Source organism: Squalius cephalus (genome assembly GCF_949319135.1).
Source record: "Squalius cephalus genome assembly, chromosome: 19".
Classification (NCBI taxonomy): Eukaryota; Metazoa; Chordata; class Actinopteri; order Cypriniformes; family Leuciscidae; genus Squalius; species Squalius cephalus.
Window position 1 is genome coordinate 35,800,379 of NC_137140.1, and position 13,292 is coordinate 35,813,670.

The following is a 13,292-nucleotide window of genomic DNA, read 5'->3' on the forward strand; positions in this document are numbered from 1 at the left end:
AGAACACACACGTCTGAAGAACACACACGTCTGAAGAACACACACTTCTGAAGAACACACACTTCTGAAGAACACACACGTCTGAAGAACACACACTTCTGAAGAACACACACGTCTGAAGAACACACACTTCTGAAGAACACACACGTCTGAAGAACACACAACACACACTTCTGAAGAACACACACTTCTGAAGAACACACACGTCTGAAGAACACACACGTCTGAAGAACACACACGTCTGAAGAACACACACGTCTGAAGAACACACACGTCTGAAGAACACACACTTCTGAAGAACACACACGTCTGAAGAACACACAACACACTTCTGAAGAACACACAACACACTTCTGAAGAACACACAACACACTTCTGAAGAACACACACTTCTGAAGAACACACACTTCTGAAGAACACACACGTCTGAAGAACACACACTTCTGAAGAACACACACTTCTGAAGAACACACACTTCTGAAGAACACACACTTCTGAAGAACACACACGTCTGAAGAACACACACTTCTGAAGAACACACACGTCTGAAGAACACACACGTCTGAAGAACACACAACACACACTTCTGAAGAACACACAACACACTTCTGAAGAACACACAACACACTTCTGAAGAACACACACGTCTGAAGAACACACAACACACTTCTGAAGAACACACAACACACGTCTGAAGAACACACAACATACGTCTGAAGAACACACAACACACGTCTGAAGAACACACAACACACGTCTGAAGAACACACAACACACGTCTGAAGAACACACACTTCTGAAGAACACACAACACACTTCTGAAGAACACACAACACACGTCTGAAGAACACACACTTCTGAAGAACACACAACACACTTCTGAAGAACACACAACACACGTCTGAAGAACACACAACACACGTCTGAAGAACACACAACACACTTCTGAAGAACACACACTTCTGAAGAACACACAACACACTTCTGAAGAACACACAACACACATCTGAAGAACACACACTTCTGAAGAACACACACGTCTGAAGAACACACACTTCTGAAGAACACACACTTCTGAAGAACACACACGTCTGAAGAACACACACGTCTGAAGAACACACACGTCTGAAGAACACACACTTCTGAAGAACACACACGTCTGAAGAACACACACGTCTGAAGAACACACACTTCTGAAGAACACACACTTCTGAAGAACACACACGTCTGAAGAACACACACTTCTGAAGAACACACACGTCTGAAGAACACACACTTCTGAAGAACACACACGTCTGAAGAACACACAACACACACTTCTGAAGAACACACAACACACTTCTGAAGAACACACAACACACTTCTGAAGAACACACAACACACTTCTGAAGAACACACACTTCTGAAGAACACACACTTCTGAAGAACACACACGTCTGAAGAACACACACTTCTGAAGAACACACACTTCTGAAGAACACACACTTCTGAAGAACACACACGTCTGAAGAACACACACTTCTGAAGAACACACACGTCTGAAGAACACACAACACACACTTCTGAAGAACACACAACACACTTCTGAAGAACACACAACACACTTCTGAAGAACACACAACACACGTCTGAAGAACACACAACACACGTCTGAAGAACACACACTTCTGAAGAACACACAACACACTTCTGAAGAACACACAACACACTTCTGAAGAACACACAACACACTTCTGAAGAACACACAACACACTTCTGAAGAACACACAACACACGTCTGAAGAACACACAACACACTTCTGAAGAACACACACGTCTGAAGAACACACAACACACTTCTGAAGAACACACAACACACGTCTGAAGAACACACAACACACGTCTGAAGAACACACAACACACGTCTGAAGAACACACACTTCTGAAGAACACACAACACACTTCTGAAGAACACACAACACACGTCTGAAGAACACACACTTCTGAAGAACACACAACACACTTCTGAAGAACACACAACACACTTCTGAAGAACACACAACACACGTCTGAAGAACACACAACACACTTCTGAAGAACACACAACACACGTCTGAAGAACACACAACACACTTCTGAAGAACACACAACACACGTCTGAAGAACACACAACACACGTCTGAAGAACACACACTTCTGAAGAACACACAACACACGTCTGAAGAACACACAACACACGTCTGAAGAACACACAACACACGTCTGAAGAACACACACGTCTGAAGAACACACACGTCTGAAGAACACACAACACACTTCTGAAGAACACACACTTCTGAAGAACACACACGTCTGAAGAACACACACTTCTGAAGAACACACAACACACTTCTGAAGAACACACAACACACTTCTGAAGAACACACAACACACGTCTGAAGAACACACAACACACTTCTGAAGAACACACAACACACTTCTGAAGAACACACACTTCTGAAGAACACACAACACACTTCTGAAGAACACACAACACACGTCTGAAGAACACACACTTCTGAAGAACACACAACACACTTCTGAAGAACACACAACACACTTCTGAAGAACACACAACACACGTCTGAAGAACACACAACACACTTCTGAAGAACACACAACACACGTCTGAAGAACACACAACACACTTCTGAAGAACACACAACACACGTCTGAAGAACACACAACACACGTCTGAAGAACACACAACACACGTCTGAAGAACACACACTTCTGAAGAACACACAACACACGTCTGAAGAACACACAACACACGTCTGAAGAACACACAACACACGTCTGAAGAACACACACTTCTGAAGAACACACAACACACTTCTGAAGAACACACAACACACGTCTGAAGAACACACAACACACGTCTGAAGAACACACAACACACTTCTGAAGAACACACAACACACTTCTGAAGAACACACAACACACGTCTGAAGAACACACAACACACGTCTGAAGAACACACAACACACGTCTGAAGAACACACACTTCTGAAGAACACACAACACACTTCTGAAGAACACACAACACACGTCTGAAGAACACACACTTCTGAAGAACACACACTTCTGAAGAACACACACTTCTGAAGAACACACACGTCTGAAGAACACACACGTCTGAAGAACACACAACACACGTCTGAAGAACACACAACACACTTCTGAAGAACACACAACACACTTCTGAAGAACACACAACACACGTCTGAAGAACACACAACACACGTCTGAAGAACACACAACACACGTCTGAAGAACACACACTTCTGAAGAACACACAACACACTTCTGAAGAACACACAACACACGTCTGAAGAACACACACTTCTGAAGAACACACACTTCTGAAGAACACACACGTCTGAAGAACACACACTTCTGAAGAACACACAACACACGTCTGAAGAACACACAACACACTTCTGAAGAACACACAACACACGTCTGAAGAACACACACTTCTGAAGAACACACAACACACTTCTGAAGAACACACAACACACGTCTGAAGAACACACAACACACTTCTGAAGAACACACAACACACGTCTGAAGAACACACAACACACGTCTGAAGAACACACACTTCTGAAGAACACACAACACACTTCTGAAGAACACACAACACACGTCTGAAGAACACACACTTCTGAAGAACACACACTTCTGAAGAACACACACTTCTGAAGAACACACACTTCTGAAGAACACACACTTCTGAAGAACACACACTTCTGAAGAACACACACGTCTGAAGAACACACACGTCTGAAGAACACACACTTCTGAAGAACACACAACACACGTCTGAAGAACACACACTTCTGAAGAACACACAACACACGTCTGAAGAACACACAACACACTTCTGAAGAACACACAACACACGTCTGAAGAACACACACTTCTGAAGAACACACAACACACTTCTGAAGAACACACAACACACGTCTGAAGAACACACAACACACTTCTGAAGAACACACAACACATGTCTGAAGAACACACACTTCTGAAGAACACACAACACACTTCTGAAGAACACACAACACACGTCTGAAGAACACACACGTCTGAAGAACACACACGTCTGAAGAACACACACTTCTGAAGAACACACACTTCTGAAGAACACACACGTCTGAAGAACACACACTTCTGAAGAACACACACGTCTGAAGAACACACACTTCTGAAGAACACACACACACTTCTGAAGAACACACAACACACGTCTGAAGAACACACACTTCTGAAGAACACACACTTCTGAAGAACACACACTTCTGAAGAACACACACGTCTGAAGAACACACACTTCTGAAGAACACACACACACTTCTGAAGAACACACAACACACGTCTGAAGAACACACACTTCTGAAGAACACACACTTCTGAAGAACACACACTTCTGAAGAACACACACTTCTGAAGAACACACACTTCTGAAGAACACACACACACTTTGTTTGTTCATTGGAATGAAGCTCATACTGGAACACTTGTTGCATTGGCAACTCAATTAAATCTTTAAGTTTAAGTACTAAAATTACTAAAACATAAATTAAAGCTAAATATAAAATATAAATATAATATAGTCAAATAAAAATGTAATACAATATAATACTAAATATATTTCTATAATATAACACTGATAATATTTTATAAGCTAAATATAAATATAATATAGTAAAATAAAAATATAATATAACAATTCGTATTATAACAATATTTGTATAATATAATATTTGTTATACTCAGTAAGACTAAGACAGAATATAAATATACTAAAATGACACTGATTTGGATCTTATGGAATAATATGTTTAAGTGCTAAAATTACTAAAACAAACAAACGAAAGCTAAATATAAAATATAAATATAATATAAAAAAACTACAAAATAATAATAAAAATTGCAAAATGACATTACAATATTGCTAAAACTTACTAAAATGACTGAAAATATAACAATAAAAGGTCATTCAAAATATTAATAAATACTGTGACTATAAATAATAGTTAAATAACACTGATCTTATGAATAATGTTGAAGTACTAAAATTATGACAATAAAAGCTCAAATAAAAATAAATAAAGCTAAATATACATATAAAAAACCCTAAAAACTATTAAAACATAAATAACACTCACTAGCAGAATTATTAAATCTTAAACGAAAATTTGAAATATGAAAAAATACCAATAAAAATTCTTTCAAAAACATGAATAACTACTATAAGAAACACAGACACACTGGTCTGGATATTAGAGGCATCAGCGAGTTGTAAAGGATCATGGGAAAAACCTGCTTTTGGCATCATGACATACGCAAGACACTGGAGATGTAGAACATGATCAGTGTGTGTGTGTGTGTGTGTGAGGTGTGTGTTCACCTTCTGACGGCCTCGGCCTGATCAGGTGTGTACGGTTTACTGGAGTCGGCAGGTGCAGCGCCGTTACTGGTGACCCCTGACCTGTTGACCCCTGACCTCCGCTGACGGGCTCCTGCGCCACCGTTCTGATCCAGAGACTCCAGCAGCTCTGCAGAACAACACACACACACACACACACACACACACACACACACTCGTCAGTACAACACACACACACACACACACACACACACACACACACACACTCGTCAGTACAACACACACTCGTCAGATCAACACACACACACACTCGTCAGTACAACACACACACTCGTCAGTACAACACACACACACTCGTCAGATCAACACACACACACACACACACACACACACACACTCGTCAGTACAACACACACACACACTCGGAAGTACAACACACACACACACACACACACACACACACACACACACACACACACACTCGTCAGTACAACACACACTCGTCAGATCAACACACACACACTCGTCAGTACAACACACACACTCATCAGTACAACACACACACACTCGTCAGATCAACACACACACACACACACACACACACACACACACACACACACACACTCGTCAGTACAACACACACACTCGTCAGATCAACACACACACACACACACACACACACTCGTCAGTACAACACATACACACACTCGTCAGATCAACACACACTCGTCAGTACAACACACACTCATCAGATCAACACACACTCATCAGATCAACACACACTCGTCAGATCAACTCGTCAGTACAACACACACACACTCGTCAGATCAACACACACACACACACACACACACACACACTCGACAGTACAACACACACACACACTCGGAAGTACAACACACACACACTCGTCAGATCAACACACACACACACACACACACACACACACACACACACACACACACACACTCGTCAGTACAACACACACTCGTCAGATCAACACACACACTCGTCAGTACAACACACACACTCATCAGTACAACACACACACACTCGTCAGATCAACACACACACACACACACACACACACACACACACACACACACACACTCGTCAGTACAACACACACACTCGTCAGATCAACACACACACACACACACACTCGTCAGTACAACACATACACACACTCGTCAGATCAACACACACTCGTCAGTACAACACACACTCATCAGATCAACACACACTCATCAGATCAACACACACTCGTCAGATCAACACACACTCGTCAGTACAACACACACTCGTCAGATCAACACACACTCGTCAGATCAACTCGTCAGTACAACACACACTCATCAGATCAACACACACTCATCAGATCAACACACACTCATCAGATCAACACACACTCATCAGATCAACACACACTCATCAGATCAACACACACTCATCAGATCAACACACACTCGTCAGATCAACACACACTCGTCAGTACAACACACACACCAATACACACTCGTCAGATCAACACACACTCATCAGATCAACACACACACACACTCGTCAGATCAACACACACTCGTCAGTACAACACACACACACTCGTCAGATCAACACACACACACACACACACACACACACACTCATCAGATCAACACACACTCGTCAGATCAACACACACTCGTCAGTACAACACACACACCAATACACACTCGTCAGATCAACACACACTCATCAGATCAACACACACACACACTCGTCAGATCAACACACACTCGTCAGTACAACACACACACACACTCGTCAGATCAACACACACACACACACACACACACACACTCGTCAGTACAACACACACACCAACACACACTCGTCAGATCAACACACACTCATCAGATCAACACACTCATCAGTACAACACACACACACACACACACACACACACACACACACACACACTCGTCAGATCAACACACACTCGTCAGATCAACACACACTCGTCAGTACAACACACACACCAACACACACTCGTCAGATCAACACACACTCATCAGATCAACACACACTCATCAGATCAACACACACTCGTCAGATCAACACACACACACACTCGTCAGATCAACACACACTCATCAGATCAACACACACACAATCGTCAGATCAACACACACACACACTCGTCAGAACAACACACACTCGTCAGATCAACACACTCATCAGTACAACACACACACACACACACCAGTCAGATCAACACACACTCGTCAGATCAACACACACACACTCGTCAGAACAACACACACTCGTCAGATCAACACACTCATCAGTACAACACACACACAATCGTCAGATCAACACACACACAATCGTCAGATCAACACACACACACTCGTCAGAACAACACACACTCGTCAGATCAACACACACTCGTCAGATCAACACACACTCATCAGATCAACACACACTCATCAGATCAACACACACACACACTCGTCAGATCAACACACACTCATCAGATCAACACACACACAATCGTCAGATCAACACACACACACACTCGTCAGAACAACACACACTCGTCAGATCAACACACTCATCAGTACAACACACACACACACACACCAGTCAGATCAACACACACTCGTCAGATCAACACACACACACTCGTCAGAACAACACACACTCGTCAGATCAACACACTCATCAGTACAACACACACACAATCGTCAGATCAACACACACACAATCGTCAGATCAACACACACACACTCGTCAGATCAACACACACTCGTCAGATCAACACACACTCGTCAGATCAACACACACTCGTCAGATCAACACACACTCGTCAGATCAACACACACTCATCAGATCAACACACACTCATCAGATCAACACACACACACACTCGTCAGATCAACACACACTCATCAGATCAACACACACACAATCGTCAGATCAACACACACACACACTCGTCAGAACAACACACACTCGTCAGATCAACACACTCATCAGTACAACACACACACACACACACACCAGTCAGATCAACACACACTCGTCAGATCAACACACACACACTCGTCAGAACAACACACACTCGTCAGATCAACACACTCATCAGTACAACACACACACAATCGTCAGATCAACACACACACAATCGTCAGATCAACACACACACACTCGTCAGATCAACACACACTCGTCAGATCAACACACACTCGTCAGATCAACACACACTCATCAGATCAACACACACTCATCAGATCAACACACACACACACTCGTCAGATCAACACACACTCATCAGATCAACACACACACACTCGTCAGAACAACACACACTCGTCAGATCAACACACTCATCAGTACAACACACACACACACACACCAGTCAGATCAACACACACTCGTCAGATCAACACACACACACACACTCGTCAGAACAACACACACACACACACACACACACTCGTCAGATCAACACACACTCGTCAGATCAACACACACCAACACACACTCGTCAGATCAACACACACTCATCAGATCAACACACACTCATCAGATCAACACACACACACTCGTCAGAACAACACACACAAACACACACTCGTCAGATCAACATATACTTGTCAGATCAACACACACACACACACTCGTCAGTACAACACACACACACACACACACACTCGTCAGATCAACACACTCATCAGATCAACACACACTCATCAGATCAACACACACTCATCAGATCAACACACACTCGTCAGAACAACACACACACACACACACACACTCGTCAGATCAACACACACTCATCAGATCAACACACACACACTCGTCAGTACAACACACACTCATCAGATCAACACACACACACACACACACACACACTCGTCAGATTAACACACTCATCAGATCAACACACACTCCTCAGATCAACACACACACACTCGTCAGATCAACACACACTCATCAGATCAACACACACACACTCGTCAGATCAACACACACACACACTCGTCAGATCAACACACACTGAAATAATACACCGACAGTGCATCACAGTAATATAGTAGGAAAAAACATTATAGAAACTAAATATTTTACAGACACTACTTTACGTGCGTTTATATAATATTAATGTTCACAGTATAAACGTTGTATTTATACATGAAGAAGAAGAAGATGAAGAAGATGAAGAAGAAGATGAAGAAGATGAAGAAGATGAAGAAGAAGATGAAGAAGATGTCTATCTGACTTTTAAATGTTAGGATGGGGTTCGTCTCTGCCCTTAAAACCCCGTTCCCTACGCAGACGACACCCGTCAAACACTACTGAGTTCCCTTCATAGTGAGCAACTGGACATTATAGCATTAGCGGAAGTGGATGAGAATGAGAAGCCACCTTAACAACATAAGCGCGACACAAATCTGGAATTATATTTCTGCTTAAAGAAAATTATAAGAAAAATATCATGTTTTATGAACAAAATTAAATAAATAAAAACATGTTTATGAAAATGACACAATGCAACAACAATAAATTCTGAAAATAGTTATTTATGCACAAATATTAGCATTATTTATTTATATATACAAATTATTTCTATATAAATCATTCGTGTTTTGATTTTAGGGTGAAGTTTTGAATGAAAAAATATGCGGTCTAATCAAACTCAATGGGGTTTGAGAAAAGAAAATGATAAAACTGTCATGTTTTATGAACAAAAAAACCCTGCATTATTTTTTATGAGATTGGCATAAAAAAAGAAAAAAGAATCCTGACAATAGTTATTTATGCACAAACATGAGCACTATTTAATTATAATAATATTATCAATTACTTATTTTTTAAAAAGTATTTCTATATAAATTATTATTGTTTTGATTTTAGGGTGAAGTTTTGAATGCAAAAGTGTTCTGCACTAATATGCGGTCTGACTAACATGACATCTGAATCTGACCTGTATATCCTCCTGAGACCCAGGAAAAAAAGTTTTGTGAATTTAGTTTTTTTTCCATGTCATCACACTGTTTAGAGCAAAATAAACAAATGGTAAAAAAAACATTTTTGAAAAATAATATTTTATTCATACGTTATGCTATGTCCTCTGTAGTGGACGCCAGGACTCAGTTGTTCAAAAAATAAAATGACATGAAATTATATGTATAGGCAAAACCAATGGGATTTTTTTTTCTCAATCACCAATACATTTTGGGGTTTCAGGATTTATTCAACCAAAATTTGTATAAAGATGATTCTCAACTATGTTATGAAAGAAATAACGGAATGAATTGATGCACCATTTTACTTTATGCAATATGTGGGTAAAATGGCCATAAATTAATATTCCCATTCAATGCAATGTATCTATACACTGTATCTAATGTGTTCTTGGAGCAACATTTAATGAAAAAAGAAGTGTAATAATTGGAGTAATAATTGGCATTAATTGGAGTAATAATATCTAATATTTCAAAGGAATATTGATGTATAATTTATTTCCATATTCACTTGTTGTGTCTCCCAGAATGCCTGATAAACATGATGTAAGTCCTGATGTCCTCTACAGTGGACACGTTTGAAATCAATGTCCTGTTCTGTAACAGAAAGTATTTTTTTATTTGAAACCCCTTAACATGTTGTTTTATTGATGTTGTTTTATGAAATACAATTTGAAAAGTAGTCCAATTTAAATTATAATTACAATATATTATCATATTTCCATAAGAATGCACTAAATTAATGTCAGACATTTTTAAAGACCAAGGAGAAGTTGTTTTCATGGTGAAACCTCCAAACCTCTGGTGTCTCTGAAAAGTCCTGAATGTGCTCTTTACAGGACACACAGGTTGTGTCATGTGACATGTATGATGTCAGAGAAATTCACTAAAATATAATGTCCACTACAGTGGACAAAAGTCTATTCTTGGGTCCCAGGAGGATATGCAAGAGTTGCATCATCATCATCATCATCATCTTCTTAACGGTACAGTAGCGCGCGCACGCGCACACACACACACACACACACACACACACAACCATAAACATGAACAACCCATGACATCCCAATGTTTAAGACAGAACTGCATATTTGAGCGGCACTTTCAGACTGAACGACATATAGAAACACATTCCGCGCGGATGCAACGCGTTTTACCCGAGTCCCCCGTGAACGCGCGATAAACGAGCAACACACACGAGCCAATAACATGGTTCCCGTGTGTGCGGTGTGTGCGGTGTGTGCTGTGGTGCGATCAGGGCCTGGATTAGCCCGGGTTCAGACGCTCACCCTGTGCGCGGCGCGTCGCGTAAAGACGCTGCGCTTTCTCCAGGAACCGGCGTGCTCTCTCGGGCTGCGCGCGCTCCAACGCTCCCAACGCGATCTCAACGCACCGCTCCGCTTCATCCCTGTTCACCTCCATCACTGCGAACACCAGCTGATCTGATCCACACACGGACACGGCACCATTGAGCTGCAAAAGCTGTCAGCTGATGATAACTGTCTCCTGCGAGACGCCAGTGCGCGCGCGCGCGTGTGTGTGTGTGTGTGTGTGTGAGGCCTCCTGTAGGGGGCGCGTGTTGGCCCAAAAAGCGCAATTCTCTGTTCAAACGCATTCAAATCTCACGAGGTTGTTTGTTTTGTCGGGGATATTTGTGCATTAAAAAGTATAATTATTTTAATGTTTTAATTCAAAAGAATCTTATATGCAGATATATTCCAGTAATCTCTTCAAAATGTGATTTTACAAAGATGTTAAACAGTAATCACACACGACTGCGACTGGTTCACACCATTTTTGGTTCACACACATCAACGCTGAGAAAAGTAACAGGTTACAAGTAACTGAATTTCTGTTGTTGTTGCAATGCACACACTATTACTATTTATTATGCCATATTCAAATATTGCAGAAATATTAGTGGCATGCTATTCCGAATTCAGCACGTGACAAACGTTAATAGATACAGAATTCAAAGTACACAATTAAATACGAGAATTACTACTATTATTATTATTTTGACTTTTAGGAGCATTATTATTTAACATTATTGTTTATTATTATTTATAATTATTTTTATTTTTGTACTCTCTCTCTCTCTCTCTCTCTCTCTCTCTCAAATTCAAATTCAAATTCTAAATTGCTTTATATAAGTACATATTACAATATTGCCAAGGCTTGGAACGCATAGAATAATTATAAAGACATCAAAATAATAAAATATTATAACATAACTTAAATCTAAATGTACTACTTAAATTAATTGTACAAATTAACAGTGTAACATATTATAATATCTGTGAACATTTTACACCACAGTGTTTTAACATATATAAAATTATAATCTCTCTCTCTCTCTCTCTCTCTCTCTCTCTCTCTCTCTACTTTATTTCATTATGTTCTATATTGTCTATATATGTCTATTTGGTTGGTCAATTTTAATAATCATAACAATAATTCTATCTAATTCCATCAAACCCCTCCCATCTCATAATGTCTGCTTTCTGGCCAACAGCCTCTCCATGAGATTTTTCTATTTCTATTTCTATGGATAACAGGTTCACCCGGCGAGGAATGATGACGTATTCAAACTCTACACTTCCCCGAATAACGCTGCCATTAAAATTAAATAAACTCAGGAAGATACACACTATATAACAATAATAATGTGTGTTGCTCTGTGATCATGTTTGATGGCACATATAAATGCATTTAAAAGCACATTTAATGTCTGATCCCAAAATGATTGGGATTTTGTTTTTCATGAAATGCACAGTAGATGGCGCTATAGTTCAACTTAAGCTTAATGCAAACATACTTTTAAATGCATCGTATACTGTACGTTGTTTTTAAATTCTGGCATT

The 13,292-nt window shown here is 40.4% G+C and overlaps 1 protein-coding gene across 1 annotated transcript in view; it reads right to left on the bottom strand.

Moving 5' to 3' along the window:
- Positions 1–11,983, bottom strand: part of dnajb12b (DnaJ heat shock protein family (Hsp40) member B12b) — a 30,338-nt gene extending 18,355 nt beyond the window's left edge. Inside the window, exons 1-2 of the mRNA XM_079851310.1 lie at positions 11,718–11,983; positions 5,438–5,585 (exon numbers count right to left, since the gene is read on the bottom strand). Coding sequence (XP_079707436.1) covers positions 5,438–5,585; positions 11,718–11,850 — 281 coding nt within the window. The 5' untranslated portion in view covers positions 11,851–11,983. The remainder of the gene's footprint in view (positions 1–5,437; positions 5,586–11,717) is intronic.
- Between the last annotated feature and the right edge of the window lie 1,309 nt (positions 11,984–13,292).